This window comes from Austrofundulus limnaeus, unplaced genomic scaffold, assembly GCF_001266775.1.
Source record: "Austrofundulus limnaeus strain Quisiro unplaced genomic scaffold, Austrofundulus_limnaeus-1.0 Scaffold299, whole genome shotgun sequence".
Lineage (NCBI taxonomy): Eukaryota > Metazoa > Chordata > Actinopteri > Cyprinodontiformes > Rivulidae > Austrofundulus > Austrofundulus limnaeus.
This window is the reverse complement of record NW_013952701.1, coordinates 397,673-415,888: the sequence shown is the minus strand read 5'-3', so window position 1 is coordinate 415,888 and position 18,216 is coordinate 397,673. Positions and strand designations below refer to the sequence as shown.

At 37.7% G+C, this 18,216-nt stretch overlaps 1 protein-coding gene across 2 annotated transcripts in view; it reads right to left on the bottom strand.

Annotated features, from left to right (window-relative positions):
* The window catches only part of atg5 (ATG5 autophagy related 5 homolog (S. cerevisiae)), a gene marked incomplete in the record, with an annotated part of 50,729 nt that overhangs the window by 20,637 nt on the left and 11,876 nt on the right, over nt 1-18,216 (bottom strand). For both annotated transcript variants that reach the window (XM_014021616.1, XM_014021615.1), the window contains 2 exon segments: nt 4,264-4,381; nt 16,086-16,180. In XM_014021616.1, coding sequence (XP_013877070.1) covers nt 4,264-4,381; nt 16,086-16,180 — 213 coding nt within the window.

Below are 18,216 nucleotides of genomic sequence, written 5' to 3'. Positions count from 1 at the left end.
GGGGGGTAAGATACACTTTAACATTGGGGGGGAAATTTGGTTGATTCAACAAACAAGCATTTACATGTAAAATATTACGTAGGGTTTGAATAACTGCTTCATGTAAAATTAATTCTAAGTAATTGGATCTATTTTTGACTCAGATACATAAACAGACTGTTAAATTATGTTTGGTCATGTTCCGAAATAGACACTTTTAGGTACAATCACAACTTCCTGCTTTTAACACATTTACTCAGTGCTAAGAACAAATGGTGAGTTTTTTTTTTTCAGTAGCATTTTTTGCATCACTTTATAGGAAAACCAGTATACCTGCCTGATTTGTGAAACCCTCAACAAAAAGGTATTGAGTATTTAAAAAAGTGTTTTATTTGGCTTGTACTAAACTACAACAAGCATATTCTTTTTATTTTCATGAAGATATGTTTTTAACCTTCTAGGGGAAAAAAATCCTGAAAAAAATCTTGCCACTGTGACAATGACTCATCAGTCCTCAAACTGTTACTAAGCAATTTAATGTCACTTTGTACAAAGTGAAAGTACAAAGTGACAACTTGTATTTTGAGCTTTATTATTACAAGGCGGCTCAAGTATTTAATTATCTGTAATTTGAGAAATTTTGTAGCTAAATATTAACAACCTTAGTATATTAAACATTTTCTTTCTATTATGACTGGGCAATCAAGCATATCAAATATTTTAGGTAAACATTATATTTAAAAAATATATAGAGAGAGTTACAAATAAGTTTTGGTACAGAACTTCCTTAAAGTTGTTCAGCTAGTCTTTTTTACACATCAAAATCAAACAAGTTTCATTTAAATTATTAAAACTCTTGGAGCAGGTCAATTCATCAAACCAGTGTACAGCAAAACAGTTTCAGTGCATTTGTATAAATAAACTCAACAATTCACTGCCTTTTATTTGTAAAAACACATAACTAAGTGTCTTGTTTAATTTTATCAAAAACATCCACAGGTTTTTATGACTTTTTTTTTCCAGTTTTGTGGATAGAATTAGAAAACAACAGGTCTGAAGCTGTGCACATTTCAATGAAAGCTGTCACTAAACTGGTTTTTGAGCTATTCTGAAATCCCCTGTCTGATGCACATCTCATACACCTCCGCACATGAACCATAACCCACTACCTTCTGAATCAAAACAGCCACTGAAACCTGCACTTCCCCCTTCGGCCTCTAAAGTGAGCCGTACTGCTTGATATGGCTGAGAATGATGGTCTCCTCTGTAGGGAAGCATGTGAGCAGTGTGGGCTGCTGTACAGATGCGTCCGAGAGGAGAACTGTGTGGATTTGTCACTCCGCTGCGAGGGCGGGGTCAGGGTGGGGCTGTGGGGGATTATGATGATGTGGGGGGTTTCCTCTGATTATTCACAGAGAATTATTTTTCTGTACACGACTGGGCTCACTTCCAAAAAACTAAATGAAACTAAATAAATAAAGGACAGGAAAGAAATACTTTACGAGAACTGTTTGTCAATGAATGTGTAATGTGTGGGTAGCATGACACTTTAGTCTGTGATTTCGGCAACAAACATAAACCAAGGTTTTGCCAAATTCTTGCTCAGCAGCACACCTGGTTCGAGAAACAAAACACGTGATCCAACACATGCCAGCGCTGAGCAATGCTTACAGGAAGACAAAGTTTGGAGTTTGTTCCCTGCAGCGTGGGGGCAGCCTATCGGCAACGCAGACTTTTGTCCGATGCTTGGAGTGATCTGGGAATCCCCTTCATTTTCTGCTCCTAATGCAAGCCACCCCTATTTGTTTGCTGCAACTGGTTTCTGGGTCCCAGAGGGGTCAACAGCAATCCTCTGTCAGACATAACAGAGAGGAAGTTCGTTTGAAAAGAAAAAAAAGAAGTTATTTGATGTTTAAAACATCACAGAGAACTGGAGCACCCCAGATCTTCTTTTTTTTTTAAATGTAGGGTCCTAGAAAAAAGTTCTCTGAACTCCTGAACAATAGTACCAGCAATCCCCCTCCTCAAACACCACAAAACTACACAGTCCCTGAGCACACTTCCTGGGCCCTTTAATCCAAAAACACCACCATAATCCACGGCTATCACCCAACTCATCTACCAGCCGAGGAAGAGGCAGAAACTAAACAAACGACTGGAGACAAAAGGGCCACTTTCACCTTGATCAACCAGGCAGGCTGGCAGACTCTAGAGGGGGAGGAGAGAAAAGAAAAGCTGAGATTTAAGGTCAAAGACATAAAAGACGTCCACAACAGACAGAAGATGTTGAAGACTACACATGAGAGAGAGATATGGGATCAAAGAGGGAAAATGAGTCTTAGATCAGGGAAACAACAGAGAGAAAGAAACAAGTGGAGAGAAAAGGGGAGTAAGGGCAGATTTCTGTCCCCACTAAATAGTCACGCAAGCAATAAAAAAAACCTAATGACAGTTACATTCATTTTTTTAGGAGTGAAACTGTTTAAAAACTGTAAAACAAAAAAAAATCAATGCAAAAGCAATTATTCATTAAGATCTTAAAGTTCAGAGCAGCTAAGATTAAGGCCCTGTCACACTAGACATCATTGTTATGCCAACTTATGAAACATATTTTATGTCTAAATTGCTAATAAAAGTTATATATTTGATCAATTTATTCGAATTACTTTATGTACACGCCAAAAAGAAGATTTCTGTTTATTTTTTTCAATTCCATCTTCAGTGTAGATGTCTTTAAAATGTCCATAAGTTGTCTAGTGTGACAGGGCCTTTAGCTGAATTTCATGCTGCTTGAAGCATCAAACTGATTACTGACAGAAAAAGCAACACAAAGGAATGTCCAAAAACTGTTTTGACACACACACACACACACACACACACACACACACACACACGCACACAAACACACACAAACACACACATATACAGAACAAAATAATAAAAAAACTAATCAGTAGCATTATTTTAGGATGCAGTGACAGTAAATTTAGCTCTAATAAGTGCTACAAACTTCAGAAAATCATTTAAAGTGTTTGGCTCTGTAATAAAACTATGTTATATTTGCTGTACGTCACTCCAACTGGGTCAAGTGCATTCTGAGTTACAGGACCACAGTACAGAATAGCACAGATCATAGTGTTTGTCTAACTTTCTCAACTGTTTAAGATTGCCAGTCTAAGTTTATACAGAACTTACATGCTGTCGCAAACAGCAGTCAACATTTGTAAATGTTTTTGTTTTGTTTTGCAATGCAATCTACGTTCGGAAATGCTGACTCGCATTTCTAAAAGTCAGTCCGAGCAGGGTTTCTAAACAGTTGGTGTTAAACATGTTTAAAAATAGCATGGCAAACTAAAATGCCTAAATGTCTGGTTTGTTTAACCTTACTTTTTTACCCATTCTCTCCTGGAAAAGGCGGATTAGACACTACATCAGCTCTGTGTTAAAGTAAAAAAACTTGTAAAATTTTAGTTGTGGTGAATGACAACAATCCTATCTGTACCCCTTGTAAGTGTTTCTTAATCTTAATTGGAAATATTTGATTTTGAATACTGTAGCCACCTCGTTACAAAAAAAGATAAACCCTAAAACCTAGGCACCTCTTTTTTAATTTTTTTCATTGAAATTTTTTGTAGGACCTAAGTTTCAGCACAAACGCTTTCCTTGGAAAAGAAAGTGAATGAGACATATAAAGAAAACGGAAGAGGTGAATGTTGGGCAGACAGGTGGGCAGACAGAAGGAGGGTGGTGTTAATGGGTGCCGCCACTGTGCAGGTGAGTCTCCTGCGGGTCTTCTGTCCAGACACACTATTGTCTCTTTATCTGCTTCCTCTTCCCCACCCTTGCAGACACTGTGTGTTTAGACTGCTGCTTGCCCTCTCCCAATAATTCTCCTCTCATCTCGTCTTTCATCATCAGCGCTCCTTCAGCACAGCTGCAACTCAGCTCGGTTTATTGCCTCAGTTTTAGGAGAGATGCATAGCTTTTGGGTGCAATGCACTGAGGCTGGTAGAACTATGGTATACAGAACTTCCAATTAAAAGAACATGACCCACGTTTGCTAAAAAAAAACAAAAAAACAGATGGATTGTGGTAGTAAGCTGTCAAATGAATGTGATGTTTGGTGTGTGAGAACGTTTTGTTAGAAATTTTACTCCAAATATAAATACTTCAATTTAAAACTGCATCAAATAAGAACAAATCTAAGAACAAGATGTTTTTTCATTACTTAAAAGTGAAACCCAAATGTTTCCACCCAGTACCGGCGCCTGGTTGTTGGCTTACCATCATTAGTTAGAGCATCCGGGTACATCTCCTTCAGCAGGTCTCCGAGCGTGTGTGTGTTGCCTTCAGGGGAAACGGGGCGAAACAGTTTCTGGATGAACGGCCTCTCGCTCAGCGCCTGTAATTAGAGCACAGCAAAGTTATAAGAAATGTAGCTCAAATATATGGCACAATAAACGTTTTCATGAGCTTGACGATTCCAATTTAACACAAATATTAACCCTTTAGACTTAAAGAAAACCTGTTTCATTAAGCAACTTTTAACAATATCAAAAATTAGGTGATGTTTGTGTAACAGCGCTATGGTTTCAGATTGTCAAACTGAAAAATTAGATAAGCTTTTTCAACAGCGGAGGGGGAAAATGGACAGTAAAAAAAATGGGAAAATTGAAGATAACGTCAGTTAAATTACCGTTTTCCTGTAAAATATTTTGGGGAAATTTCAATGTGATTAACAAAGTTTGCATGGTTAGGGAGTGGAAAGAATCCATTACAAGTCTGCACGCAAATATCAAGAATAAAAAAACTGCTTTGATGAGCCCGGTGCTTAGAATGTGATATTTAGCAATCAGCAACAATTCAACAGATGTTACAAATGCTGCTGACATGTTTTACAATTCAGATTCAGTCTGGAACTCATCAAATGTTGCTTCGGAGGGTATTTGGCAGAAAAAGTATGTTTCTACTGAGACTAAAAGCTCATCTGGGATTCCTTACGGTTCTCAGAGCAAGGATTGTGCATTGAATGTGACATTCTCAATTGTTCTGTATAAAATATATTGACATCCTTTAACTGTCAAACAGAAAAGACTGACATCATGTCACACTGGTTAATTATCAACACTATGCCTCTGATCTTTATTTAAGAACTAAAAGAAGTGGTTGAAACCCCTAAACTGAAGTTTAGTTTCTACGAAACGAACGCTTAAGAACATTGGTTAAAACTTCAGAGAAACTAAAACCTTGATCACAATTGTTTTTTCCTATCAATTCAATCTATCTTTGTCTCACAATGAGTGATTGTTTGTCCTATAGCTACAGTAAAAAACATGTTCTTACTGTGATGTGGTCTCAACTTGTGCTCTTTCTTATCAAGCGAGTGATTTAGGAACTGACGCTTTTCGTACTACTGACCACAATAAAAAAAAATTGGTAAATGTAATTCTGGGTTCACATGGCAAGATAGATAGTCCGATTTTGCCCTTCTGACAATCTTAAGGATGCTTCAATGATTGTGATTGTTCGTAAGATAACCTTATGAGGAATTCCTGTGTGTGGTGTGTTAAAAGTGATCTAGTCTGCTCAGAAGGGCATCAGGACCGCTCTGACCTCAAATCAGGGATGTTCAACGTGTTGGATTGTCTTGGTGTGTGGTGTTCCCTGAGGACAAACCCTGCAGCCTGTTGAATGTGACGTCTAGCCGATCACAAAGCGAGAAGACAAAAACGCAGAGAGGAATCCAAAACACAGAACACCAGAAAGCTGGTGTCGGGGAAGTCTTTTTGTATCACCATTTCTTCCTCCTCATCTGCCAACTTTGTTTATTCTGAACACACGTTTGATCTCGAGAAGTCTCGCTACGTTTCCTGTCAGACGTCTGAACATTTGTGAGTGAAGCCTGTTCGTGTGCATTTTGCCATGTGGCTGTACACCACACACTGTAGAACCAAACTTGGTATACAACAGGGGTGCCCAACCAGTCGATCGCGATCGACCGGTAGCTCGTCAGCTGATTCCCAGTAGCTCACGGAGCACAACCTTCCTCTAACAGCTGAGAGCCGGCTCGTGAGCTGAGAGCAACAGTTGCGCTCCGGCCCGGGACTCATGTTCGCTCGTTGAGCTCTCCGGCAGAAGCGGTGGAGGTGGGAGGCGAGAGGAGTTTACATTCCAGCCTTGAACACGCTCCCTCCGCCCTCACCAGCACAGCTGACAAGCCATGCTCACAGACTTAGTCTCGCGAGTTTTGGGTGCGGTGAAACAGCACTCCGAACACAGTCTCGCGAGACTTTAGGGTCACGTGTTCACAACAAAGCAGCGAGGCGGAAAAAAAATGAACGAAAGAGAGCTAACAAGCAAATTAAAAACTTTTTATTTTCACCTGGAGTGGGAAGAGGACTCGTATGTAATTCGAGCGCTGCCTTGGCTTGTCCAAAAAGGATAACGTGGAACTGCATTTCTTTCAAAACAATGGACCGACGCTGCGAGATGGATTCCCCCTCCTAAGCTAAGGTTGCTAATGCAGCCCCATGCCTGCCTCAACACAAAAGAACACTGCGGAAAACGTCTTTCAGCGATGACGAATTTATGAAAGAAGTGTCTGATGCTGCAGACGTGCTTTTCCGTGATTTTAAAAATAAAAGTGGCTGCTATAAGACGTGCAGCTGTCCACCAGGATGGATGGATGTGTCCAAATTCGTGTTTCAGCTGGACTGCTCCGGTGTTGAAAATGAGGTTTTGACTCTGCAAAATGACATGGGGATCAAATCCAGAGCAACAAGTCACATGGATGGAGAGTTCTGGAGTCAGCTTTCTCTCACATGAAAATCATGAAGTCCAAGAACAGATCCACAAAGACTGGTGATCATCTGGAGACCTGCTTACACCTCATACTGTCCGCCTATGGGACCCTGGGCAGTGTCAGAAGTCCCAATAAGGTAGAGATACATTTATTTATATATAGCTTCTTGCATAAAAAGTTGTCTCCTCTAGACTTGTCACAATGGGTCTGTATGTTGTTTTTTATTACATTGTAGACCAGACTAGTGTCTTATACACTGACTGGCACCTTTGTGTTGGTTGGTTGGTTGGTTGGTTGGTTGGTTGGTTGGTTGGTTGGTTGGTTGGTTGGTTGGTTGGTTGGTTGGTTGGTTGGTTGGTTGGTTGGTTATTTTGCAGTTGTTTTCTCTACCTAACGTGTCTGTGTGTGTGTCTTGTCAGGTGGTGAACAGGTGGAACTCTTTGAATGGTCTGGAGCCGGCAGTCTGGACCAGTGAGGGACTGAGGCCTTCAGCACCTACAGATGACACCATCCTGCATGCTACACAGAGATGAAGGTTTGAAATAGCTGTTGGAGATATGTGAATCTGCACCATCGTAAGTCACTTTTTGTAATAGTATAAACAAGACAGTTTTATACTGTGTGCTTTGACTTAAGTTTTTTGTTTTGTTTTTCCTCCCCTGTATGGAGAGAAAGAGAGGAGAGTTCTTTGAATAAATGGAGACGAGTTCCCCTGCTCCAAAGTTATTTAAGTCCGTGGTTCTCTGTGTGCAGGTTTCCACCCCTCATAGCTCGCATGTTACAGTGAGTACTAATTGAAGGAGGTAAAAAATTGATCCTTTTGTTCGAGCATCACTTTTCTGTTTCTCTGTTAGGAGTTACTGTAAGTAAGGATTTTATCTTTTCTTCTTTTTTTAGGTAAATATATGGTTAAGTAGATAGTTTTGTTTGACGATACTTTAATGTCCTGATGCATCTCAGTAATCCAGGTAAAAAAATCAAAAAGAAAAAAATTGTATAGGTCTTCTGGACGGGTTCTTCTCCAATGAAACGATTCATCTCTCCTCCAAGAGACTTCTTCAGTCTGAGTTTCAGGCAAAATTCAGGCTTTTAAGCCCTGCCTCCATGTGACCGATACTCACATCACATGGCTATCGTTGACACCTAATTAACACTTATTGTTAACAGGGGGTGTCCCAACACAGACGAGCTACGTCTAATGGCCAGAACTCTGCAGTTTTCACTCATTTACAGGCCAGCGGTCACTCTTTCAGAGATGAGGATGTTCTCATTCTTGATAGAGAGGAACGTTGGTTTGAGAGAGGAGTAAAAGAAGCCATTTTTGTGAAGAAAGACCGTCCATCATTAAACAGAGGTGGAGGCCTCCGTTCTTAGTTGTCCTCCTCCTACAGCGCGGCTATTGCCAGTATCACTCCACCCACTGGTAACAATAAGTGTTAATTAGGTGTCAACGATTGCAATGTGATGCGAGTATCAGTCACACGGAGGCAGGGCTTAAAAGCCTGAATTTTGCCTGAAACTCTCAGACTGCAGAAGTCTCTTGGAGGAGAGATGAAACGTTTCATTAGAGAATAACCCGTCCAGAAGACCTATACAATTATTTTCTTTTTGACGATACTTTAAATTAAATGAAACTAGCAACACATTACGTTCTGTTTTATTTAAAGAAGTGAGGAGTAGGGAGATGAAAAATTATGTTTTTTTTTTTTTTTATACTGAGACTAGACGAGTAGATCTCGGCAAACTGCCGACATCAAAAGTAGCTCTTGGTTCAAAAAAGGTTGGGCACCCCTGGTATACAATATCTATGATTTTTATCGTTTTTTTATTGTCACATGTGGGGTTTCTCGTCTTTGGAAATCAGCCAACAATTTTAAAATCTTGCATCACTCTGGCTCGGTGTGCTTATATTAACTGACTCCCAGGACCTGTGAGGTGTGGACTTAAGGCATCTTGGGTAAGTCTTACAGCATCAAAATCTAAAACAAAAGAAACAAAAGCACTTATACTGGTCTCAATCCTCGACAAGTTTAACTGCACACACTCCAAAGCAGTTCCTGGATCTGATTCTGGCATGTCAGCTGGGATGCACTTTGTAAATGTCAGTCTTGCTATCACTTCAGGGTCAAGTTAAAAATTTAGTGGTTGTTACCGAGTGAACCATGTCTTCATGGCATCAAAAGAGTGCTAGGAACTGGATACTGTCCAACAGGTGCAAAGGACGTGTATGCTATTTAGTTAATCAACTAACATATTCAACTCCACACCTGCTGATTCAACTAATAAAAAACAGTGTGCATTTAACTTTTCTATTTATTCAAATTAAGTAGTAACACATAAACAGCAATAAACAGTAGATAGAAATTTATTATGTAATTCTAAAAGCAGCTAATCTGACTCTTATCCTTGAATTCCACTGTGAGCCAAGAAAGGACATCATTTACAAGGTTTAGAGGGGTTTAAACTCCTGCCTTGCTATTAATTCAGAGAACCACTGGACAATAAAAGAAACCCGTCTTCTCAGAAAAAGAGATGCTGAAGGCCGATACCCAACCTGAGGTGTCAAACAGAGAGTTTGACGCACTATAGGGTCTAATCAAGGAGCTGTGAAAAGGAAACCGGCAAGGACCAGGATCCAGTAACCGAGTGGTAACTACACACCATGGAGTCAGGCGCAAACTGGTAAAAGGAAGGTGGCTCTGGAGGTGTGAAGGCTGCGCTCAGGTTACACAGAAAGATTGAGTCACTGACAGGAAGCTCGGCCTTTCGTGCCGGATCATCACAGAGAGCCAAAGCAGAGAGAGTGCGCTAAGTGACAGCTACTTCATTGCATTTTTAACTAGGCGGCCTTGAATTATTAAGCCGTTCGGCGTACAAAGAAGGTGCCATTGATCCCTAAGGAGAGAAGTATGATACTGTTTGGATGAAGACACTTTCTTTTCAGGCGCTGTGACACCTTAGCTGGCACCACAGCACATGGCAACACAAAGAGAGTGAGGTGTCATTAGGATTCAGGTGAAAAGATATAGCCTGCTCTCGCTGATGGAAAAGCGCAGCGGAACACAAGATGACTCCTAATTGATGGAGGGGAATCAATAAATTGAAGGACGAAACTATTGTCAAAGATAAAGCACTGTCAACCCGCATGTGTTTCCAGAAACACAGAGGTGAGAGAAAGCATTTCCACTGAAGTCGGGGATCATTTGTTGGTACATTAAAAGTCCAACCAACACCCACAAACATATCCTAAAATGCCACACGAATGCCACGTTTTTTTTACTAAAACCTTTCAAAATAAAGTCCAAACTTACCTGTGCAGATCTATTGAAGGCAGCTGGTTTTACGTCTTTAGAAACATCCTGAATAATTAATTTTTATGTTAAAAAAGCTGATGGCAATTTTTTTTATTTTATGTTTCAAAAATTGGATTGATTATAGCTGAAATTATTATTTTAAAACAGTGGGAATAAGTCAATGGACTTGGGAGTACTGCATCTCATGAGTTAATAAAAAAGGCAACATCAAAGACAAATTTGGACAAACATGAAGCTTGAATTTAAAATTGTTGATCAGAATATAGATCTTTTCTGAACATTAGGAATCATTTCTTACATTACGGATCTTCAGCCTGTGTTTTGTCGAGCAATTCATTTATTTTTTCATATTCAAATATGTGAACATTTAACCGATCATAACTTGTTCCAAACATAAAAAGCACACCTGTATTAGACAAACACTAAGTGGCATTTATTTATTACATGCTCCAGGCCATTTTAATTATTACATTTTCATTGTGACATCTTATTATTGAATGATGATCAGAAGAAGTCGTTTCTCAACAACCCAGCTCAAAATTTTGATATGTGGTCATATGTGCTTGGAAGTATATGCTGATTACAACAAAGACTTCCCACTAACAGCCAAGTTTGAACAAAAGCCATTACTGTAAGTGCAGCAAGGCTCTTCTCCGTGGGACAACAAGCATATCACCTGTTGCCTTGGGCAATCTTACTTACAACTGTTTCCAGCATTCCCGTGTTTTGTAATTGTCCGTTTAGTCACCACATCCCCCTAATTTCATCAGTCATTACGAGAGATCTTGGAGGCAATAAACGTGTATGCTTCGAAACACCACAACAGAGGTGAATGGGGGTGGAATACCAGCTCTTGTGAGTAAGGGCTGAGTCATGGAGCGGGAACAGAAAGAAATACCTGTCCAGCGACAATGCAAGCTGTCTTTAGAAGAAGGATAGTAATTTTCACTTTCCGTGCAGTGAGACAGCTGTCCCCTCTGACTCTTTAAATCACAGTTTGCCGAACATGGGGGGTGGGACTGAAAAGCAAGCAATAAGTAAATACACACACACGAGCATAGTGCTCACAATGAAAAAAAACCTAAATGATGATAAATAATTAAATAAAATGGCAAGATAAAAACAAAATAATATCATTATGAATCCTAAAATAATGACTTTGTTTGCATCTAAATAAGATAGATTATTTACCTTTTTTCTATTTATTTTTTGAAGTTAAAATTTTTAAATTATAGAGGAGGGAGGTCAAACTACAAGGAGCTTATGTTTAACAAAAAAATTAAAGGATTTTTACAATGGTTTAATTAATAATTGTGGATCAGTGAAAACTCCTAATATACTGCGGTACAAAGGCAAAAACACACATGTGCGCGCACACACCCACACACACACATATAAATGTGTCATCCATGCCTAATAAAGTCCTCCCTTCTCCATCAGGAGAGCAGACCAGACGGAAATGAGCCCTCTGTTATTTGGACTGAGTATTATCATTAATTCTGTCTGCATCAAATACATCACATGTTATTTATACTAAATACAACAATCTGTCTTTAAAGGTCTCTGGCTGTGTTTGTGTCTGTGTTTTTGAGAGGATGAAGGGATGTGAGGGCGCCTTTCTTTAATCCAGCAAGGCATTTCATTAGTAAATCAACTGAAGTAACTTCTCCTTTGTTCTAACACTTTCTGATGTGTGTATACCACAGGTGCCAAAGTTGGGCTTGCGGGCCAAAATTGGTCCGTCAAGCCATTTAATTTGGCCCGCCAGCAGTTGCCCTGATGACTAGGTTGTAAACTCCCATCATCCTATGTAGAAACACATTATCACCCAGGGGTCTCAAACTCATTTTCACCGAGGGCCACATGAGCGTGATGGTGGCCCTCGAAGGGCCAGTTGTAGTTAACTTTGACGTTTCATGTTTAACTTTGACTAAACAGTGTTTTAACACGTCCTAGTTTAAAAACTGATAACTACGTGTACGACTGATTAAATCTGAAATAAATACAGAAATATTATTAAAAGTAAAACTAATAGAAGTTTTACTCGCTGACAGGTTTATAGTGAGTATCTAATATGCATTATGACAGATTTAGTTTATGGTTGATGCTGACTTCAAAGCAGCTTATTTTCAGACATTAATGCTCTGCTATCTAACTAAACTCCTCAGTTACTTAAAGCCAACAGCTCAGGGGCAGGACAATTATTATCTTTCACCTTTTAAATTCATTTTGTTGCATTTAATCATAAATTTAAAGTTTACCATTGATATAAGAAACAATTTCCATGTTAAGTAATTTTATTTTATTTATTTATTTTTTTGTGGGGGTCACACGAGAGTCACCCACCACATCTGGCCCGTGGGCCTTGATTTTGACACATGTGACTTACAGTCATTCCATCCAATGACCCAATGATTATATAGGAGACTGTAGTGCAGTCTTCACTCGTGGTGTTTACTTATATTATAATTAAACATGAAATACAAGTAACTACCAGATAGATTTAGATTAGATATTTGATGAATTTATGGAATGTCCCATGAGCCTTTGCTGCATAGGTGAGAAAAAAAAAGGATGTGAGTCACGGCTCTGGCTGCTAGCTTAAGCATTATAAACAAAATGAGTTTTATTTAAAAAAATATCTGTATTTCATGTATTATATTATTGCATTTGGCCCAGTGCTCTCAAATAGATTTTTATTTTGGCCCTCTTGGGGGAAAAGTTTGGGCACCCCTGGTGTATACCATCAAAAAACTACAACTTCCAATTAACATAACATCACAGAAAAAAACTAATTAATGGATAGTGACTGGTTATGGGATTATAGACAGGCTTCAATTACCACTAAAGCTAAATTCACTGTGTATGATTTTCAGCCATCATGGATGAAATCTTTTGCCCACACCTCATGACCTTAACTCATGATCAAATCCTGGATACGAGCAGCTGAAATTGGCTCAGTTCTAGAGGAAGTCAGAGAAAAATCGCTCCTCTGCATCAAAAAAGGAGTCAGCTGAGGTGGTTCAACTGAGGAGTGCCTCCCTGTGGACATTTATGGCACGACTTCTGTTCAGAGCAGCAGAAAAAAATACCGAGCAGTGTTACATATTTTCGGGAAATTTTTTGCAGAGTGCGAATTGTTTCATGAAAAGTTAAAACTGTGATGACCGACTGGATCTGACTTTGTGAAAAGTATGAAACGTGTTACTGTCGAGACTTTAAATTATTCAGCTCGCACGGTGTGACGTGCACAAGACTACAGTTTTCTACTTGTTTGTGCAACATGCAAATTCACATACATGATACATCCAGTAAATTACCTCAGTCATTTCACTTTATTTCTTTATATTTAATTTCAACATTAAAACTGTGCTTATAGACTTAATAATTGATGAAGGGGGGAAAATTATGCAAAAACCCACAAAAATTAGTATCAACAGATAGACGGTAAACAAACTATTGTGTTGTACTGGATGATACAAAAAGGTCAAAATCCCTTTAAACAAAGAGATTTCATATTTTATTAGTTGATTATTACTAAAATGTTGTGTTAATGTTAACAAAAGTGAAGTGCAACAGTCAAAAACAAACAAAGACTAAACAACTGCTTGATTCTTGCCAAAATAATACAGCTGTTAAAATAAACTGCATCAATTTGACGGCTAAATGCTGAATAATTTGTTTACTTCCTGTTTGTGCAGACTGAGATAGAGTCCATAATCAGTTGGTCACAGTATTTGCCAAGCACTGCAGAAAACAAGCCCTATAAGATGTTTCTGATCGTGATGAATTGATTCAAGTTCGCACTCCAGACTTCACAGAGCTTTTTGGAGTTGTAAATATTTAGCAGTTTGTAAGATTAAAACCACACGGTTTCCACAAAACTTTTTTTTTTTTCATGAATTACGCTTACTTTCTTCTGTCTATTTGGAAATCATGCAGTGAAGCTATACCAGGCTTTGATGCTGCAATTGTCATGAAACCAACACAGCTCATAAATGACCACAGAAACTTTCAATTAAGCCATGAACGCCGCCTAAAGCTGGAATGGTCTTGTTTTTTTTTTTTTTTTTACTTGTTTTTTTTCCTCCCCACCAGCAGTTAGATGGCTTTACTGCTGCAACAAGTGAATGCCTGAGAGGGCGGCTCGTCTTGGTTTGAGTGCGTGTTTCGGTCTGCCACTTTAAAGAGCTGCGTTTTATTACAGAAAACAAGAATGTTTTTGTCAAAGTGTTAAACACTTTGTATGTGCCAAAGATCTGAAAGTAAAAAAAAACAAAGGCATTAAATTCTTGGTAAAAAAAAAAAAAGTGTTGACACTGATGGACAGTCGTTAATCCGTCCTTATAGTTGTGCTGAATATAAATGCAGCCATATGTGAAGCCTCGCAGGATGTATTAAAACTTCGCATGGCCTAAACCATCGCGCTGGGAAATTACCAGCAGTCAAAGCAGATATGTGACGGAAAAAACACGCTCGGTAGGAAAGTTAAGCTCTAGCATCTTGTTACAAAGAAATCCTTCTAAATCTCTATTTTGGTTCCATGAGACGACACTTTACAGTCATTTAGGGTTAGATCTGTTTTCTGATCTGTTTACTCTTCCCCCTTCTTTTTTATGATTCTTAAGTCTTCACAGAGATAAAAAATATATATAAAGATGTTTCTCATAATACTTGGTGATAATAAGTTTCTGTTTAATGTGAACTGAGATAAAAATAAAAAATAAAACCAATAATGACAACGTTTTCACAGAGTTTGTTCTTATGTATCAAAACATAAAAGGAAAACACCAGTTCTTAATCCCTTTAATTGATCTGAGAACAAATTATTTATATTGAATTACTAAACTAATTTCAAATTGAGTTTTGCAACTTGCTTTTTTTCCATATCTTATTTAAATTTTGTAAGTTATGGAAGGCGTTACATTCGTTTTGAACACTTTTCAAGCTATCCCTGATTTGCTCAACACTTGACTCAAGGAGCTTTTTTCCTGCCGTCTGGATTGCTGCTGGCTAATGTTTTCCAGTTAAGAACCAGCCTCTTATTCATCCCGTCTTTTTTTTTTTTGGATGTGCGTTTTTGTTTTCCAAAGGGGCTTTTTACCTGAGTCAGGATAAAACTACAGAGGCTTGCTGGAAACACCCGAACTACAGCTGCATGTCTGCCTGTGTCAACGTATCCCAGACCGAGCCCTGAGTGTCGCCCACTGGCTCACCTCGGGGCGATGAATTTGCATCCAGCCAGGCTATCAAATGTACATGAACGAACGCATTCCTTTAAAAAAAACACACAGAGGGAAACGGGAATCCCATGCATCTGTGACGAGGCAGGCTTTTATTAGTTTGGTACTAATTATATATCAAAGGTCATAAGCACATGCTGGGGCAGGTTTTAATTGGTTATTAAGCAAGAATAGTAAACTTTCACAGTTATTTTGGTTACTTAATATATTCTGGGAAACAAAAACAAACACCTTCCGGTACATTCAAAGTTCATACTCATAATGCACAAGTAAAACTGTGGATACTGAAAAAAAACATGAGAAAAAAAATACTGCATGCTGTTTTATGGATTAAAAAAACTGAAATAAAACCAGAATGGTATTTAACAAATGTGTGAAACAAAAGTCTAAAAAAGGTACAACTAAAAGACAAAAAGATGACAAATTTCATTTTAAAGAAAATGAAGGGCTTCAGAAAGAAGGCAAACACATAATAACATCATAAAAAATATTGCTTTTCACTTTATAAATTGATCATGTGATGATTAAAACTGCTGATAACTTGTCCAGTAGGATATTTTATGGCAAAATAAATCAATAAATGCTGGTAGGTGATTGCTCTACTCAGAGTTTTACACAGCTCTCTACTGCCATCTACTGGTACAAGAGGATTAACCTTTACAGTATACTAACTTTTAATTATGACTAAAAATAAATTATTTAGTTTATTATTATTATTGTTTTTAGCGGTGTGTTTGTATGAATTACCTGATATATCCTGAAGGGGATGTATCTGAAACCGCCCTCCTCTGTGGGATATTCCATCAGCTTCCTGTTCATGGCCCAGAACTGGTCAAACTTATCTTAAAACACACAGAATTGTAAAATTAGACAATTGCTTGACATTTGGCTTGCAAGATAATGTTTCCATCTCTGAGAAAAACAACACTTTTCTGTCTTTAGCTGAATTTGAATTACCTTTACTTTAATGATTCATGTTCTTGTGTTCTAAGCTCTAAAATGCTCGTTTCTTGTCAACCATATTGTAAACATTATGTGTGGGCTTCCATTGTCTTAATGCTGGTACAAAAGTTAGATACACTTTTTGCAAAAATCTTTCTTTTTCTCCAGAAATAACTGTACACTTGACTAGGTACACTGAATGAGAAACTCATTAAGGCTATGAAGTTTCCATGTCTGAACATAAACATAATAATTTAATCATTAATATATAACTGGTTCATTAACAACTTAACAAGTAATTATGTCACAATTCTTGTATAGTTTCTTAAAGCAGTCTGAAGACAGAGACTATGTTCAATATAACTTATAGTTAATGCAGGTTAGAAAGTCTTAAAAAATACACTTTGATAAAAAATAACTGTGTTCTGAAAAATGGCAGCAAGTTAGAATAAGTATGTTAAATAACTTGTCTAATAATATAAAAGTAGGATTCAAATCCTTCAAAATTAAAAGATTACCAACCATCATTTCACATGGAGATTCAACAGATAAAGCCTCATTTAAGACATTTAAATGTTGATGAAGTCAACTGAGCAGTTGCCTCAGGAGCTTACTTCTTAGAATTTTTTATTTATTTATTTTTGTTTGATAAAATTTTCAGTTAAAAAAAAAACAAAATAAACCAGCATGTGCTGGTTTCACACTCCCGTCTGCTTTATTCTGTCTCTTGGATGAAAGTTTGAGCCCTCTCTGTTTCTAGTCTGTTTTGGAAATGAACGTTTTAGCACAGATACAGTTTCATATTTCACTTTCATGTGCAAGGCCATCTCTTTTGGGATTAGTTTAAGACATGTTTTTTAAAATTTATTTATTTATTTGCTATTTTAAAATAAATTGTAAGAATAATGCCATAAACCACAATCAAATTTTCAAGTTTAATAGTTAACATATTCTCAATATAAGATATTTAATCTACCGTTTGCATTAATATACGACATTATCTTCAGTTTCATGCCATTATTAGGTTAATGGGAAAGTGGAAGAGTGATAGAGTGTTGTCAGTTTAAGTATTTTTTTTCCCTTTTTTTGCAGGCGTGTTCGAAACATTCTCACTGTTCCATGTAAAGCTTTGACAGTTACAGGCCAATCATGTAAAGCAGGTCCAGTTTTTGTGCTACTTATTTGTACAACAAGCTGTTTCTGTTTGCTGTTAACACAACTTTTCTTTACTTTTACAGCAAACCCTTACAACAGTTCATATGGTAATCAGTCTAGTTAACCTTCAAACCAGTTCCTTTATTCTTAATACAGACAGATAAATGCTTTTTTTTTCAGGAATTACAGCAGATTAGATAAATTATAAGTACACTTGTATAATAAAGGTACAAAATGGTAAATGTTGACACCATCTGTAGACCATGAGCTGCAGTTACCAATCCACAATCATTACTTTTATTGCCAAAGGCAAGAGGGCAATAATGTTCTTTGATTGTGTGTTTGTCTGTCTGTTAGTAAAATATCACATGAATTAGTAGACACATTTTAAAGAAACCAATAAATGACTGTATGTACATCTAAATAGCTGCCACAGCTAAGCAACCTTGTTAAACAGATAAATGGATATACGGCAGCCAATTTGACAGATATTAAGCTAAAATTTACAAAATATCTTCTGAACTACTAAACAGATTTTAATGAAATGCATAGAGCAGGGCTATTAAACTAAATTGCTCCGGGGGCCACAGTTACTGCAGGCCAACAGCTCAGGGGCCGGGCTTCCAGCTATTAAAGATATTATGTAAATAAACCAAGTATTACAAAAATCTGTTGCCTTTGAAATAGTTTATTTTGCTGCATTTAATCATGAATAAAACATACAGAACCCTTTTTAATAAAAGTAGTGAAAATAAAACAACACATCCTGTCTCTTATTTAC